Genomic DNA, 17,165 nt, shown 5'->3' on the forward strand with positions numbered 1-17,165 from the left:
CCTGCCCCTCTCTCCTGCCCCACTCTCCTGCTCCACTCTCCTGCCCCTCTCTCCCCCTGCCCACTCTCCTGCCCCACTCTCCTGCTCCACTCTCCTGCCCCTCTCTCACCCTGCCCATTCTCCTGCCCCACTCTGCTGCCCCTCTTTCCATCCCGACTCTCCTGCCCCTCTCTCCCCCTGCCTGCCCCACTCCCCTGCCCCTCTCTCACCCTGCCCCAGTCTCCTGCCCCACTCTCCTGCGGTCTGTATGGGTCCTAATGCCCCAGTATAGTGACGGGGACACTAGACTGTAAACAGGCGCTGTCCTTCAGATGAGACGTCAAACCGAGGTCCTGACTCTCTGTGGTCATGAACAATCCCAGGGTGCCTCTCGAGAAGAGTAGGGGTGTCACCCCAGTGTCCTGGTCAAACTCCCCCCTGGCCTTTACCCCTCATGGCCTCCTAATAACCCCCCTCTCTGAACTGGCTCCATCCCTCTGCTCTCCTCCCACTGAGAGCTGGTGTGTGAGAGAGGACTGGAGCATCATCCAGGTGGGGGTGCAGGGGATCCCCATGACCTGTAAAGAGCTCTGAGTGGAGAGTCCAGACATGCGCTATATAAGTGTGAGAAGTTATTATTATTATTTATTATTTATTATTATTATTATTATTATTATTATTATTATTATTGACGTTGACTACAGCCATTCTAAACCGAGAGGCCCAGCGCCGCCCTCTAGTGGGAACATGCGGTAGTACCACCTGTGGAAACAGCAGTGATTTCGGAGTGTGCAGATGTGTGTGTTGGATACATCTGTGTTAGGTTTGACATCTCCAGCACGTCACCTTTCAGATGCAGTGGAGGTCACATGAGATCCTCACCTGCACTTTCCCATAGGAACCCAGAAGACAAGGTTTTTCACCCTGCTGCACCCTGGACCTGAGCCAGCGTCACAGATGCACATTATCGTGAACCAGTCAAATACAGCGACTCATTCAGGGGATTCTGGTAGCTGACTACCAGGCATGTACAAACTGTATAGGGTGTCCAGGTGTGTGTGTTTGTGTGTCCAGTCAGAGTGTGTGGGCTGGGGACTCTTCCAGATATATATATATATTTTTAATAATAACAACATCACTTTAATAACTCTTTACAATTTCTTGCATTAGGAATTATCTTTTCGCAGACCCCAGCTTGCTCTCCATGAGACACACACACATTGAGAGAAGCTGGGGGTCAGAGCGCAGGGTCAGACATTTATACAGCGCCCCTGGAGCAGCTGGGGTTCAGGGCCTCGCTCAGGGGCCGAACGGAGTAGGATTCCTCTGCTGGCCGCGGGATTTGAACCGGCAACCTCCCAGCCACAGGCGCAGATCCTGAGCCACAGAGCCACCACACTCTTCCAGATATTGCATTATTGACAGTAATAATCGCCGGGCTGTTTGGACTGGCACCCAGCGTGTGGGGCTGCTGTATCTGGAGTGAGGTGCTGTACCCCGGTTTGTCAGGAAGGGGGTTAGAACACAGCGGGGGGGTAACTCCCTGCAAGGGAGGAGGGAGTTTCGTGCTGTGTTGTCTGCGGTGTCTGGGGTCTTCTGTGTCTTCACGTTTGGAAACCGGAAACCCGGTACAGATCGCCGCCGCAGATCCCCGCCCTCCGTGCGGACGATGGCGACGAATATTAGCGGCAATATTCCTCCCGGAGCAAGCGAGAATATTTTAAAAAAACTACATATCCCAGAATCCCCAGAAGCAAGGCGAGGACGCGCCAATTGGAAATAGGGGAAACCCTGTCGGACGGCTTTTTTGTCAAAGCATGACGGGGAATGTAGTCCAGCCCTGTAGCATGACGCCATAGGAAACTGTGGGCCAGACTGTTGAAAAACTACATTTCCGAGCAGGCCTTGTTCCACGCAGGTCTCTACGAGGAGGCTAAAATGGAGGCAGCGGTCGGGTAGGGCCGGTTGCTATTGTGTTTTAAGGGTAGTATTTTTAGTTTTAAATTTTGTTTTTAGAATAAATTTAACGAGAAAGGGATAAGTAAAAACGTCTGCACTTCTTGTTCAACTGCCGGGACACGGCTTTAGTAGGAAAAGTAGGTATTGTTTTAAATACTACCATTGCATTAAATTACCTGCTATCGCTGATGTATCCCTCTGGCCATTAAGTAGAGCTAATGCGAACATAACGAGAAATATTGATCATTTCCGTAGCTAAAAATGTGCAAAATGCAGCTGTAATTGGTTCTGGAAGCACATTAATATGTTTGTAAATGTCTGTTATTAAATCTAAACACGAGTAACGCACGCTCTCTCTGGAAACTCGCTGTTCTGTACTGCATGAGCAGGTTTTTACCAGTCAGTACATGTGTTTTAACACGCAGGTCATCTAATTCTGTTTATTTTCTTATGAAGCTGTACTGTACTGGGACTGTAGCTCCTATTGTAACAGACTGGTCTACTGTACTGGGACTGTAGCTCCTATTGTAACAGGACTGTTCTACTGTACTGGGACTGTAGCCCCTATTGTAACAGACTGTCCTACTGTACTGGGACTGTAGCTTCTATTGTAACAGGACTGGTCTACTGTACTGGGACTGTAGCTCCTATTGTAACAGACTGTCCTACTGTACTGGGACTGTAGCTCCTATTGTAACAGGACTGTTCTACTGTACTGGGACTGTAGCCCCTATTGTAACAGGACTGTCCTACTGTACTGGGACTGTAGCTCCTATTGTAACAGGACTGGTCTACTGTACTGGGACTGTAGCTCCTATTGTAACAGACTGTTCTACTGCACTGGGACTGTAGCTCCTACTGTAACAGACTGTTCTACTGTACTGGGACTGTAGCTCCTACTGTAACAGACTGGTCTACTGTACTGGGACTGTAGCTCCTACTGTAACAGACTGGTCTACTGTACTGGGACTGTAGCTCCTACTGTAACAGGACTGTCCTACTGCACTGGGACTGTAGCTCCTATTGTAACAGGACTGTTCTACTGTACTGGGACTGTAGCTCCTATTGTAACAGACTGTTCTACTGTACTGGGACTGTAGCTCCTATTGTAACAGACTGTCCTACTGCACTGGGACTGTAGCTCCTATTGTAACAGGACTGTCCTACTGCACTGGGACTGTAGCTCCTATTGTAACAGGACTGTCCTACTGTACTGGGACTGTAGCTCCTATTGTAACAGACTGTTCTACTGTACTGGGACTGTAGCTCCTATAATAACTTTTATTATAACTGTGGGTCTGTGTTCTTCCTTTGGAATAGGGTGAGCACTGAAAGTTTCTGGATATAAATAACATTTGGAAATAAGGCAATTTGTGAGTGGTATTTAGAAAGCCTGACTGTCTGATTGGTGCCTTTCTTGGATGAAACACTGACCGGCTCTCTGGTCAGTAGTTTACCCCAGTGATGCGCTGGTGGGCTCTCTGGTCAGTAGTTTACCCCAGTGATGCGCTGGTGGGCTCTCTGGTCAGTAGTTTACCCCAGTGATGCACTGGCCTGCTCTCTGGTCAGTAGTTTACCCCAGTGATGCGCTGGCCTGCTCTCTGGTCAGTAGTTTACCCCAGTGATGCGCTGGCCTGCTCTCTGGTCAGTAGTTTACTCCAGTGATGCGCTGGCCTGCTCTCTGGTCAGTAGTTTACCCCAGTGATGCGCTGGTGGGCTCTCTGGTCAGTAGTTTACCCCAGTGATGCGCTGGTGGGCTCTCTGGTCAGTAGTTTACCCCAGTGATGCGCTGGTGGGCTCTCTGGTCAGTAGTTTACCCCAGTGATGCGCTGGCCGGCTCTCTGGTCAGTAGTTTACCCCAGTGATGCGCTGGCCTGCTCTCTGGTCAGTAGTTTACCCCAGTGATGCGCTGGTGGGCTCTCTGGTCAGTAGTTTACCCCAGTGATGCGCTGGTGGGCTCTCTGGTCAGTAGTTTACCCCAGTGATGCGCTGGTGGGCTCTCTGGTCAGTAGTTTACCCCAGTGATGCGCTGGTGGGCTCTCTGGTCAGTAGTTTACCCCAGTGATGCGCTGGCCGGCTCTCTGGTCAGTAGTTTACCCCAGTGATGCGCTGGCCTGCTCTCTGGTCAGTAGTTTACTCCAGTGATGCGCTGGTGGGCTCTCTGGTCAGTAGTTTACCCCAGTGACACTCCGGCCAGCTCTCTGTGTCTGATCCGTGCCGTTCTGTCTCCCGTGCAGATGAGAGAGGGGGAGTTTGACTCGGACACGGAGCCCTCTGTTGACGACCCCGAACCCAAGGACGTAGCCGGTCCCCCGCAGCCCGAGGTCAGTGAGCGTCTGTGGGTCCGAGTGTCTGGATGTGAGGGTGAGGTGAGACCGTGCCGGTGCCGGTGTCTGTCGCTTCAGTGCAGTAAGCGCAGGCGGCCGGTCCAGCGTTTCTGACTCGATCTTCCTGAGGCTTTCAGAGCTCAGAGCTGCTGTACTGCACTAGAGCCCAGTGGGGCTGTGGGAAAAGCACAGTGCAGTGCCGAGCCTTCAGCCACTGACAGCAGTGGTATTGCATCCCTGTTCGGCCGCTGTCTTCCTGTCCGCAATCCCTTCGGAAGGCTCGGGAGTCTCCGGGCTGTCCGAGCGAGGTGAGGGCTCTCCACTGCAGGTCCACGCGCCTCTGTGGCGCCCCCTGTCTGGGCCCAGCGGTGTCGCCCCGAATCTGTCCTCCAGCTCCCTGTGGCGTTGACGGTGTCCAGCGCGGGGTCTTCCGGGGAATGTGGCTGGGGGAGCAGTTGGATTCACCCCGAGGCGTGCTGGGCTCGGGGGGGGCCTTGTGTGGAATAAACGCACAGTTAACCTGCGCACAGCTTTCGTCAGCAGGGTGTAGAAATAGATATGATACTCTGGGATCAGTCCAGAGAGGAGCAGCCTGGTGCATCCTGGAGCTCAAGAGAATTAACCACACTGGTGGGCTGGAGGAACTGAGTCTCTTCAGTCTGAAGGGAGTGTCCCACACTGACGGGCTGGAGGAACTGGGTCTCTTTAGTCTGAAGGGAGTGTCCCACACTGATAGGCCGGAGGAACTGGGTCTCTTTAGTCTGAAGGGAGGGTCCCGCACTGACAGGCTGGAGGAACTGGGTCTCTTTAGTGTGAAGGGAGTGTCCCACACTGACAGGCTGGAGGAACTGGGTCTCTTTAGTGTGAAGGGGGTGTCCCACACTGACAGGCTGGAGGAACTGGGTCTCTTTAGTGTGAAGGGAGTGTCCCACACTGACAGGCTGGAGGAACTGGGTCTCTTCAGTCTGAAGGGAGTGTCCCACACTGACGGGCTGGAGGAACTGGGTCTCTTTAGTCTGAAGGGAGTGTCCCACACTGACAGGCCGGAGGAACTGGGTCTCTTTAGTCTGAAGGGAGGGTCCCGCACTGACAGGCTGGAGGAACTGGGTCTCTTTAGTCTGAAGGGAGTGTCCCACACTGATGCACTGGAGGAACTGGGTCTCTTTAGTCTGAAGGGAGTGTCCCACACTGACGCACTGGAGTAACTGTGTCTCTTTAGTATGAAGGGAGTGTCCCACACTGACAGGCTGGAGGAACTGGGTCTCTTCAGTCTGAAGGGAGTGTCCCACACTGACGTGCAGGAGGAACTGGGTCTCTTTAGTGTGAAGGGAGTGTCCCACACTGACAGGCTGGAGGAACTGGGTCTCTTTAGTCTGAAGGGAGTGTCCAACACTGACAGGCTGGAGGAACTGAGTCTCTTCAGTCTGAAGGGAGTGTCCCACACTGACAGGCTGGAGGAACTGAGTCTCTTCAGACTTGAACAGAGGAGACTGTGAAGGGACATGACACCAATTTTCAATATTAGACAAAAGAAAGACAACCCAGGACACCCCTACAGCATCTTCAGTTCCTCCCTTCACACTAAAGAGACTCAGTTCCTCCAGCCTGTCTTGTTCAGCTGCTGGGACTCGGCACGCGGTGTCCTCTGCGCAGGGTCTGTAGGACACGGGCGGACACCGCAGAGAAGAACACTAAAACCAGGACCGGGTGGGAGTGGGGGACGGGGCCGGTACCTCGGGTCGGAGGGGCCCGGCGGCGCCTGTTCTGGAGCCGGTCTCACCTCTGTGTCGGTCTCCCAGGCGGAGAGGCCCGGCGGCGGGCGCGGGCGGGCCGGAGAGGGGAGTCGGCTTGGGCGATGCTGCCCTTCCCAGGGCCGGGGGGAGGCGCCGGGGGCCCAGGGCGGCGGGCGGCCCAGTGCGGTGAGTCACCCTTTCCCGTCCTTCTCCTCCAGCGGCTCCTGCTTTTCCGGAGCCTGCGGATTTGTTCTCCCGGTATAGCGCCCTGCCGGGAGCCGAGTGTCGCAGGGGAGCTGGGTGCCTGTCCGGGCTCCAGGCCAGCGGCCCTGAGTGAGTGTGAGTGTGAGTGAGTGTGTCTGTGTGTGAGTGAGTGAGTGTGTGTGTCTGTGTGTGAGTGAGTGAGTGTGTGTGTCTGTGTGTGAGTGAGTGTGTCAGTGTGTGAGTAAGAGAGTGTCGTGGTTTGTTGGAGTTGGGCCTCCAGGGGCCTCCAGGGGCCATGCGATCAGGGGAGCAGGACAAGGCAGGAAGCAGGGCAGGAGGAGGGAGGTGGGGCTCTGGGGGGCAGCAGGGCAGGAGGAGGGAGGTGGGGCTCTGGGGGGCAGTAGGGCAGGAGGAGGGAGGTGGGGCTCTGGGGGGCAGTAGGGCAGGAGGAGGGAGGTGGGGCTCTGGGGGGCAGCAGGGCAGGAGGAGGGAGGTGGGGCTCTGGGGGGCAGTAGGGCAGGAGGAGGGAGGTGGGGCTCTGGGGGGCAGTAGGGCAGGAGGAGGGAGGTGGGGCTCTGGGGGGCAGTAGGGGAGGGCAGGAGGAGGGAGGTGGGGCTCTGGGGGGCAGTAGGGCAGGAGGAGGGAGGTGGGGCTCTGGGGGGCAGTAGGGCAGGAGGAGGGAGGTGGGGCTCTGGGGGGCAGCAGGACAGGAGGAGGGAGGTGGGGCTCTGGGGGGCAGTAGGGCAGGAGGAGGGAGGTGGGGCTCTGGGGGGCAGTAGGGGAGGGCAGGAGGAGGGAGGTGGGGCTCTGGGGGGCAGTAGGGCAGGAGGAGGGAGGTGGGGCTCTGGGGGGCAGTAGGGCAGGAGGAGGGAGGTGGGGCTCTGGGGGGGCAGTAGGGCAGGAGGAGGGAGGTGGGGCTCTGGGGGGCAGTAGGGCAGGAGGAGGGAGGTGGGGCTCTGGGGGGGCAGGAGGAGGGAGGTGGGGCTCTGGGGGGCAGCAGGGCAGGAGGAGGGAGGTGGGGCTCTGGGGGGCAGTAGGGGAGGGCAGGAGGAGGGAGGTGGGGCTCTGGGGGGCAGCAGGGCAGGAGGAGGGAGGTGGGGCTCTGGGGGGCAGGAGGAGGGAGGTGGGGCTCTGGGGGGCAGTAGGGCAGGAGGAGGGAGGTGGGGCTCTGGGGGGGGCAGTAGGGCAGGAGGAGGGAGGTGGGGCTCTGGGGGGCAGTAGGGGAGGGCAGGAGGAGGGAGGTGGGGCTCTGGGGGGCAGTAGGGCAGGAGGAGGGAGGTGGGGCTCTGGGGGCCAGCAGGGGAGGGCAGGAGGAGGGAGGTGGGGCTCTGGGGGGCAGTAGGGGAGGGCAGGAGGAGGGAGGTGGGGCTCTGGGGGGCAGTAGGGCAGGAGGAGGGAGGTGGGGCTCTGGGGGGCAGCAGGGCAGGAGGAGGGAGGTGGGGCTCTGGGGGGCAGGAGGAGGGAGGTGGGGCTCTGGGGGGCAGTAGGGCAGGAGGAGGGAGGTGGGGCTCTGGGGGGCAGCAGGGCAGGAGGAGGGAGGTGGGGCTCTGGGGGGCAGTAGGGCAGGAGGAGGGAGATGGGGCTCTGGGGGGCAGGAGGAGGGAGGTGGGGCTCTGGGGGGCAGTAGGGCAGGAGGAGGGAGGTGGGGCTCTGGGGGGCAGTAGGGGAGGGCAGGAGGAGGGAGGTGGGGCTCTGGGGGGCAGCAGGGCAGGAGGAGGGAGGTGGGGCTCTGGGGGGCAGTAGGGCAGGAGGAGGGAGGTGGGGCTCTGGGGGGGCAGGAGGAGGGAGGTGGGGCTCTGGGGGGCAGTAGGGCAGGAGGAGGGAGGTGGGGCTCTGGGGGGCAGTAGGGGAGGGCAGGAGGAGGGAGGTGGGGCTCTGGGGGGCAGTAGGGCAGGAGGAGGGAGGTGGGGCTCTGGGGGCCAGTAGGGGAGGGCAGGAGGAGGGAGGTGGGGCTCTGGGGGGCAGCAGGGCAGGAGGAGGGAGGTGGGGCTCTGGGGGGGCAGTAGGGCAGGAGGAGGGAGGTGGGGCTCTGGGGGGCAGCAGGGCAGGAGGAGGGAGGTGGGGCTCTGGGGGGCAGTAGGGCAGGAGGAGGGAGGTGGGGCAGTAGGGCAGGAGGAGGGAGGTGGGGCTCTGGGGGGCAGTAGGGCAGGAGGAGGGAGGTGGGGCTCTGGGGGGGGCAGGAGGAGGGAGGTGGGGCTCTGGGGGGGGCAGTAGGGCAGGAGGAGGGAGGTGGGGCTCTGGGGGGCAGTAGGGGAGGGCAGGAGGAGGGAGGTGGGGCCCTGGGGGGCAGTAGGGCAGGAGGAGGGAGGTGGGGCCCTGGGGGGCAGTAGGGCAGGAGGAGGGAGGTGGGGCAGTAGGGCAGGAGGAGGGAGGTGGGGCTCTGGGGGGCAGTAGGGCAGGAGGAGGGAGGTGGGGCTCTGGGGGGGCAGGAGGAGGAAGTGATGTCGTGTGTCTCTCTGTCAGTGTGAAGCAGTGCCCGGTGTGCCGGAAGCCCTCCTCTCGCTGGTGTCCCAGTACTGCTCCCCTCACGCCCTCGCAGTCCAGGCCGACAGGTGAGTGAGGCCGAGAGCAGACCGGGGGGGGTCGGGCGGCCAGGCCGCAGAGACTTGGGGCTGCCGAGAGAACACTGTGCCGTCCAGTCGGTCAGCGTGTCTGTGCTGACCGCCCTCTCTGTCCTGATTGCTGCACTGTGCCGTCCAGTCGGTCAGCGTGTCTGTGCTGACCGCCCTCTCTGTCCTGATTGCTGCACTGTGCCGTCCAGTCGGTCAGCGTGTCTGTGCTGACCGCCCTCTCCGTCCTGATTGCTGCACTGTGCCGTCCAGTCGGTCAGCGTGTCTGTGCTGACCGCCCTCTCCGTCCTGATTGCTGCACTGTGCCGTCCAGTCGGTCAGCGTGTCTGCGCTGACCGCCCTCTCTGTCCTGATTCCTGCACTGTGCCGTCCAGTCGGTCAGCGTGTCTGTGCTGACCGCCCTCTCTGTCCTGATTCCTGCACTGTGCTGTCCAGTCGGTCAGCGTGTCTGTGCTGACCGCCCTCTCTGTCCTGTAGCTCTGACTACGAACTGGAGCTCACGGCCGAAGTCCGAGTAGAAGGGGGGTCCCCCCTGGCCTTGCTTTCGGCGGTCGCCCCTCGTCTCCGCGGGAAGCCCCCCGCAGGATCAGGTAGGGTTCTGGAGAGGTCGCCGTGGGGCTCGGTCCAGTCCGGCTTTCAGGAGGGAGGTGCGAATGTCATGGAAACGCAGAGAGATGTCAGACACGTGTGGGGGTGTGTTTTTTTGGGGGGAACACGGGCTTGAATTCCGCTGGTGGAGGTAGCGGACGTGGCGGTTGAGGTTCTGGCCTGGGCCCGGGCCCGGCGCTGTACTCACCACCCCCCTCTGTCCCCGCAGCTACGTTCGGCCCTGCGTCTCCCGCCGGCGACCCCCGTCTCCCGTCTCCATGGAAACCGCATCAGTGGGCGGCCGGGGGCGGGGGTGTCCTGCTCCCTCTCTCCCCCCGGGCCCAGGGCGTCCAGCGGGGGCTGGGGGACCCCCGGACCTCCACGCCGACCCAGACGCAGGAAGGCAACAGCTCCCTGCCTTCCTCCTCCTCCTCCTCCTCCTCTTCGTCCTCCTCCTCCTCCTCCTCCTCCGCGTCGAGCCCGTCGTCTCATGCGCCGTCCCCCGAGGCCGCGGCGGCGGGCTCCGTCTCCGGTTACCAGGGCGACGGCGCGGGGGCCGGCGCCGGGCCGGAAGGGGACGCCGTCTCCTCCACCTCCCCGGCGGACCCCTCCGGCGCCTTCCCCGCCAATCCCGGGTCGGACGGGGAGAACTCCGAGATCTACGACCCCTTCCACCCCACGGAGGGCGAGGGCAGGACGGGGGGTGAGGAGGAGGAGGAGGAGGAGGAGGAGGGCGGGCAGAAATACGACCCCTTCGACCCCACGGGCTCCCCCGCCCTGGCGTCCGACGGCGAGCAGAGACGAGGGCGGCGCCGCGGCGGCAGCAGCAGCAGCAGCACCAGCAGCGAGGCCGAGGGCGAGCCGCGGGAGAGCGGGGCGCCCCGGGACACCACGCCCCCCCCGGACTCCACCGGCACCCCCCGGGCCCCCCCCGAGCCCCCGGCCTCCTCCCCCCCCGCCGCGGGCCGCCGGGAGGAGCGGGGCAGGGCCCGGGCCCGGGGGCGGGCGGCGCCGGGCGGCTCCGACTCGGAGATCGAGGAGGGCGAGATCGTGGCCGGGGCGGAGGACCGGGGGGGGCGGCGGCGGCCCGCGCCGGCCGGGGGGGGGGGCTCCCGCAGCCCCCCGCCCGAGCGCATCCTGCGCGTGCTGGAGGGCGACGGGTTCGTGTCCGTGCGGGCCGAGGGCGAGCGGGCCGCGGCGCCGGGGGACCTGCGCAGGAAGATCGCCAGCCGGCGCAAGGAGCGCTACCGCGCCCGGCCCTCCTCCTCGGCCTCGCCGCCCCCGGGGACCCCGCCCCCGCCGCCGGCGCCCGCCCCCGCCCCCCCGCCGCCGGCCAGGGACAAGGACCGGGACCGCGGCCGGGACGGGCCGGAGAAGGACACGCCGAAGGCGCGCAGGGCGTCCGGCAAGGCCAAGAGCAAGGAGGGCGAGAAGCACCGGCGGCGCCGCGGGAGCCGGGAGGGGCGCCAGAGCAGGCCGCGGCGCCGCGGGGGGGACTCCAGCGGGGAGCGCCGGGGGGCCGAGCGAGGAGGAGGAGGAGGAGGCCGGAGCAGCAGCAGCAGGAGGAGAGACTCCTCCCCTCCTCTTCCTCCTCCTCCCCCCCTCCCCGCGGCTCCCGAGTTCTCCTCCTCCTCCTCCTCCCGCCGCCGGCGCGGCAGCCTGGGCCGCCGGCGCTCCTCCTGGTCCAGCCCCTCCCCCTCGGGCGCGGACGGGCGCCAGCGGAGGAGGAGGAGGAGGCGGGAGAGGGAGAGGGGCTCCGGCGAGGAGGGGGACAGCCGCAAGAGGAGGAGGAGGAGGAAGAGCTCGCCGCGCTGGGAGGGCGGGGAGCGCGGGCAGTCGCGCAAGCGGAGCCGCGGGAGCCGGGAGCGCCGGGACCGGGACCGGGAGCGGGAGAGGGAGAGGGAGAGGGACCGGGACCGCAGGCGGCGTGACGGACGCCCCGTCGTGCCGCCGTCCATCCAGGACCTCAACGGCTCCGACCTCTTCGCCATCAAGCGCACCATCACCGTGACGACCACCACCACCACCACCACGCACCCCCCCGCGCCGCCGCCGCCCCCGCCGCCCGCCGCCCAGTCGCCGCCGCCCGAGGGCAAGGCGCGCAAGAAGAAGAGGAAGAGGAAGAGGAGGGCGGAGGAGGAGGAGGAGGAGGAGGGGGGCGGCCGCGGCCGCGACTCCTCGGCCAGCCCCGCGCGCCCGCGCCGCTACGACTCCGAGGGGCTGTCGGAGGAGCCCAAGCTGGCGGACGACGCCCTCTCCCTGGACGGCGAGGCCCTGGACTCGGACTACCCCTCCCTGGAGGACTCGCCCCGCCCCCGCCCCAGCCCCGAGCCCGAGCGCAAGCGGCCCCGCGGGGCCCCCTCACCCCCGCCGCCCCCCCCCGTGTCCGTCTCCGTCCCCACCTCCCTCAAGAAGCAGCAGCAGCAGCAGCGCGGGGGCAGCCCCCTGCTGGCCGGGGCGGCCCCCCGGGGGCGGGGGGTGGGACCCCCGCCCGGCCGCAAGCCGGCGAAGGCCGAGAAGGACAGGAAGAGGCGGGCCAAGTCCGGCAAGAAGCCCGCGGCCCCCGGCGCCGCGCCCGCCGTCCGCAAGGCCAAGCTGCAGTCCAAGGTGTCGGTGCTGATCCGCGAGGGCGTGAGCAGCACCACGGGGGGCAAGGCGAAGGCGGGGGGCGCCCCCGGCAAGGACCTGGGGGGCGGCGGCGGCGCGGGAGGGGCCGGCTCGATCGCGGTGGTCTTCTGCCGCGACCAGGAGAGCCGCTCGCCCTTCCTCAAGCCCGGCGCCGAGCCCGCCGGCGCCCCCCCGCGGGGCAGGGCCCCCCCGCCGGACCGGGACGGGCGGAAGGCCAGGCCGAGCCAGCCGCCCCTCGCCCCGCCGCCCGCCCCCGGCCCCCCGCACCACCGGCCGCCCAAGGCGGGGGCCAAGCGGGTCAAGCCCAGCTCCACCACCTCCGCCTCGTCCTCGTCCGCCTCCTCCCCGTCCTCGTCCTCGGCCGCGCCCGGCGGGAAGCCGCGCCGCCGGAAGCCGCCGGCCAAGAAGGAGCGGCGGCGCTCGAGGGGGGCGGAGGGCGGCGGCGGGGGGGGCGGGGCGCCGGCGGGGTCTTGGCACGTCTCCGAGGGGCAGCCCTCCAAACCCCCAAGCCCCCCCCTGCCGCCCCCTGCCCCCTCCTCCTCCTCCTCCTCCTCTTCCTCGTCCTCCTCCTCCACCGCCGCCGCCGCCCCCCCGGCCCCCGCCTCTCCGGCGCTCCCGCTGCCCCCCCACCAGACGGGGAGCAAGCGGGACCCCCAAGAGTCCACCCCGGACTCCCAGACGGTGGACAGCAGCTGCAAGACCCCGGAGGCCGCCTTCCTGTCCGAGGACGGGGGTGGGGCGCCCTCCCTGCCGCCGCAGCAGCCCCCGCAACCCCTGGCCAGCCCCCCCTCCGCCCCCCCCGGGGGGGCGCCGGGCGGGGCCGCTGCCGGCGACGTGTCCCAGTCGGCGGGGGAGCCCCAGGGCGCCCCGGACGACCCCAAGCCCCAGCCCGCCTCCCTGGCCTCCGCCACCCCCTCCTCTTCTGCGCCCCCCCTACCTCCGCCCTCGCTCGTCCCCCCCTCGGACCCCTCCTCCTCGTCCTCCTCCTCCTCCTCGGCCCAGGGCTCCGTGTCCTCCTCCTCCTCCTCCAAGCCCGGCCCTCTCGCCGGCGCCCCCCCTCTGCCCTGGAGCCTGCAGGCGGGAGTGGACTGCACTGCTGGGGGTGTGCTAGCGTGTGAGTATCTGGGCCTCCTGGGGAGAGAGTCGCCCTCTAGGGTAGCGCACAGGTGCACCTGGTCACTAGGGTAGCGCATGTGTACACCTGGTCACTAGGGTAGCACCTGGTCACTAGGGTAGCGCACAGGTGCACCTGGTCACTAGGGTAGCACCTGGTCACTAGGGTAGCGCACGTGTACACCTGGTCACTAGGGTAGCACACGTGTACACCTGGTCACTGGGGTAGCACCTGTTCACTAGGGTAGAGCACATGTACACCTGGTCACTAGGGTAGCACCTGGTCACTAGGGTAGAGCACGGGTACACCTGTTCACTAGGGTAGCACACGTGTACACCTGGTCACTAGGGTAGAGCACAGGTACACCTGGTCACTAGGGTAGCGCACAGGTGCACCTGGTCACTAGGGTAGAGCACGTGTACACCTGGTCACTAGGGTAGAGCACAGGTACACCTGGTCACTAGGGTAGAGCACAGGTACACCTGGTCACTAGAGTAGGGCACAGGTACACCTGGTCACTAGAGTAGGGCACAGGTGCACCTGGTCACTAGGGTAGCACCTGGTCACTAGGGTAGCGCACGTGTACACCTGGTCACCAGGGTAGCCCACAGGTACACCTGGTCACTAGGGCAGCGCACGTGTACACCTGGTCACTAGGGTAGCGCACGTGTACACCTGGTCACCAGGGTAGCCCACAGGTACACCTGGTCACTAGGGTAGCGCACGTGTACACCTGGTCACTAGGGTAGCCTACAGGTCCACCTGGTCACTATGGGAATCCCGGATTCCACACCACACTGCAGAGTTAACAGAAGGTTATGCTGGTGCTTGAAATGATTTCCCTCCTCCTCTCTCTCTCTGCCCTCGGCCCCCCAGTGACTGCGCTGCTGTTCAAGATGGAGGAGGCCAACCTGGCCAGCCGAGCCAAAGCCCAGGAGTTCATCCAGGCCACCAGCCAGGTCAGCTGTCCCTCGTTCCTCCGTCTCCGTCCTCAGTCCTGCCCCTCGTCCCTGTCATTGCTCTCCGTGTCTCCGTGACCGCTGTCCCTGACGGTCTTCTTCCCGTGCCTCCGCAGATCCTGTCTCAGGCCAACCAGAGCGCCCAGACCGTTTCAACTGGCTCCACCTCCTCTGCCCTGGCCCCTCCCGCTGCCACGCCCACCGCCCAGTACATCCTGCACGGCGCTCTGCCATTGGTGGGCTGCTCAAAGAGCCCGCCCCCGCATCTGCACACAGGGCTGTCAATGGCTGGCTGTGCGCAGACCCCGCCCCCTCCCTTGCCAACGGGGTCGTCGTCGGGGGCGGCCGGGAGTGTGGGATCCGCTGAGGTCAGCTGGGAGAGTGAGGGCAAAGACCCTGACAAGGTGGGTTTCTGTCGGCTTACCTCTCCCCATCTTTCACTGTGTCCAGTTCTCTGTGCATTTCAGTGTTGGACCAAGAGCCTGACATTCTCCGTGAGCCAGATACAGTAATACCATCCGATGACATTGTTTTTGCACAAGAAGTGTTTTTTTTCCTTTATGATAAATCATTCTGCAGTTCACTGGAGTGTCCAGTCAGTGTGTCTGTATTAACCCCTCTCTCTCTCAGTGCAGTGTTAATGTACTGGAGTGTCCAGTCAGTGTGTGTGTATTAACCCCTCTCTCTCTCAGTGCAGTGTTAATGTACTGGAGTGTCCAGTCAGTGTGTGTGTATTAACCCCTCTCTCTCTCAGTGCAGTGTTCATGTACTGGAGTGTCCAGTCAGTGTGTCTGTATTAACCCCTCTCTCTATCAGTGCAGTGTTCATGTACTGGAGTGTCCAGTCAGTGTGTCTGTATGAACCCCTCTCTCTCTCAGTGCAGTGTTAATGTACTGGAGTGTCCAGTCAGTGTGTCTGTATGAACCCCTCTCTCTCTCAGTGCAGTGTTCATGTACTGGAGTGTCCAGTCAGTGTGTCTGCATGAACCTGTTTCTCTCTCTCAGTGCAGTGTTCATGTACTGGAGTGTCCAGTCAGTGTGTCTGCATGAACCTGTTTCTCTCTCTCAGTACCTGAAGAAGCTGCACACACAGGAGAGAGCCGTGGAGGAGGTGAAACTGGCCATCAAGCCCTACTACCAGAGGAAGGACATCACGAAGGACGAGTACAAGGACATCCTGCGGAAGGCCGTGCACAAGGTGTGTGTCCAGCTCCACACCAGGAGTGCTCAGTGTGTGACCGTGGGGTCTGTGTCCGTCAGCGCCCGGCCAGCCCGTGTCCTGCAGCGTGCTCACCGCCCCCCCCGCCTGTCTCCCTCTCCCGCAGATCTGCCATAGCCGCAGCGGGGAGATCAACCCGGTCAAAGTCAGTAACCTGGTCAAGCTCTACGTGCAGAGATACAAGTACTTCCGGAAGCACGGCCGCAGGATGGACGAGGAGGACGGGGAGAGGGAGCGCGAGAGGGGTGGGGCCGCCGATCCCGGGGCCCTGCACTCCGCCACCTGATTGGACCGTAGCCTGATGGGCGCGGCCATGCCTGATTGGACCGGAGCCCGGTGGGGGGTGTGGTCATGCCCATGCCTGATTGGACCGGAGCCCGGTGGGGGGTGTGGTCATGCCCATGCCTGATTGGACCGGAGCCCGGTGGGGGGGTATGGTCATGCCCATGCCTGATTGGACCGGAGCCCGGTGGGGGGTGTGGTCATGCCCATGCCTGATTGGACCGGAGACCGGTGGGGGTGTGGTCATGCCCATGCCTGATTGGACCGGAGCCCGGTGGGGGGTGTGGTCATGCCCATGCCTGATTGGACCGGAGCCCGGTGGGGGGTGTGGTCATGCCCAGTCGGCCAGGAGACCCACATGGAGGGCGTGGCCATGTCTGGTTGGACCGGGGCCCAGTGGGCGTGGCTGTGCCTGATTGGACGAGGGGCTGGGTGGCTGGGCGCCCACACACTTGCCCTTTCCTCCTCCCTCCCATCTGCCAGGCGGCACGCTGCAGCTGTCCTGCCCAGACGTGTCGACAGGCTTCATGCTGAGCAGGCACACGCGTGCTGTAGACATGTATGCGGCGGGGCGCCTCACAGGCTGGGGTCCCGGACCCCCTGCCCTCCCCCCAGCAGGACGCTGACAGCCCAGCCTGGCTGCGATCCCGACAGCTCTACATGTGGATATTGGATGCTTTTTTTCTAGATCACATGGAAGCATAGAGAGGGACTAAAATGTCAACAAAATGGCAGCATCGCGGGTTAAAGCCAATGTTTCTTGCTCTGCATCCAGTGGCCTGAGGGGTTCCCGTCTTGCGTCGAGCCCCCCGGGCGGGTGTGGAATCGGCCTCGCTCTCTTCTGGGATCCGATCGCGTTTGGGTCGGGCCTGCGGCGGCCGGGTCTCACCCGGTCCGGAGCGCAGATACCTGCGTGCACGCTCGCGGCCGGGTGGGCTCGCGATCGTTGGTCCCGTTCCCAGGCGCGGCTCCTCGCTCCGGTCGGGAATCCCAGCCGGGAGCTCGCCCGGTCCGGGCGGCGGCAGACCCGGTGACCTGGTGTCCGCACACGGGGAGAGGGAGGAAGTGAGGCCCGCCTGGCCCGTCGTGAGCGCGGGGGGGCCTGGGCGCGTGCTGGGTCCCGCCCGTGTTCAGACACGCCCGCTGCTTCGGGGGCTCTGCAGGGGGCGCCCCCCTCCCCGGCCTAGAGGAGCTCCGCCGCAGGCAGACGGGAAGAGAGCCGCGCCGCGTGTCTGTAACGGCGCGGAGCTGCGTGCAGCGAGGGCGCCGGCGACCCCAGGGAGCGGGGAGCCCCACCTCCAGGACAGCGCCCCGATAAACGCGTCCGAGAGGGAGCCTGACTGCTCTCCCCTTCCCTCCCTTCTGTACAGATGTATTATTAGTTGAATGTTGGTTGACATAAAAAAGTTCACACAAATCGAAGCCGGGCGCTGTGTGGTTTTTTGGGGGGGATGGGGAAGAGGGTTTCTCGCCCATACTGGCACTCGGGAACAGAGGGGGACGACCTGCCCCCTGATCCCAGGAAGGACGGCGCCCGGTGGAGCTCTGACTGGTCTCACACACACACACACACACACAAGGATCAATATGCACTGACAACGCGA

General features: G+C 63.8%; 1 protein-coding gene across 2 annotated transcripts; it reads left to right on the plus strand.

Moving 5' to 3' along the window:
* The first annotated feature begins 1,880 nt into the window (after positions 1 to 1,880).
* Positions 1,881 to 16,983, plus strand: scaf1 (SR-related CTD-associated factor 1). 2 transcript variants are annotated; one of them, XM_088646148.1, is made up of 10 exons: positions 1,881 to 2,075; positions 4,176 to 4,262; positions 6,065 to 6,184; positions 8,666 to 8,754; positions 9,250 to 9,362; positions 9,590 to 13,102; positions 13,979 to 14,061; positions 14,178 to 14,465; positions 15,130 to 15,258; positions 15,386 to 16,983. In XM_088646148.1, exons 2-10 carry the CDS (start codon positions 4,176 to 4,178, stop codon positions 15,563 to 15,565), a joined length of 4,602 nt encoding a protein of 1,533 aa, XP_088502274.1. In that variant the 5' UTR covers positions 1,881 to 2,075; the 3' UTR covers positions 15,566 to 16,983. The 2 variants fall into 2 exon arrangements, with proteins under 2 accessions (XP_088502274.1, XP_088502275.1); XM_088646149.1 differs by lacking the exon at positions 6,065 to 6,184.
* The last annotated feature ends 182 nt before the right edge of the window (positions 16,984 to 17,165 follow it).

Source organism: Lepisosteus platostomus, chromosome 9, assembly GCF_059453375.1.
Source record: "Lepisosteus platostomus isolate fLepPlt1 chromosome 9, fLepPlt1.hap1, whole genome shotgun sequence".
Classification (NCBI taxonomy): domain Eukaryota; kingdom Metazoa; phylum Chordata; class Actinopteri; order Semionotiformes; family Lepisosteidae; genus Lepisosteus; species Lepisosteus platostomus.

Bases quoted from the DNA above. Each gene is read 5' to 3' on its own strand.
- scaf1 (XM_088646148.1), top strand. From the start codon at position 4,176: ATGAGAGAGGGGGAGTTTGACTCGGACACGGAGCCCTCTGTTGACGAC. The intron at 8,755-9,249 runs GTGAGTGAGGCC...TCTGTCCTGTAG, and splicing joins CTCGCAGTCCAGGCCGACAG to CTCTGACTACGAACTGGAGC. The intron at 13,103-13,978 runs GTGAGTATCTGG...TCGGCCCCCCAG, and splicing joins TGCTGGGGGTGTGCTAGCGT to TGACTGCGCTGCTGTTCAAG.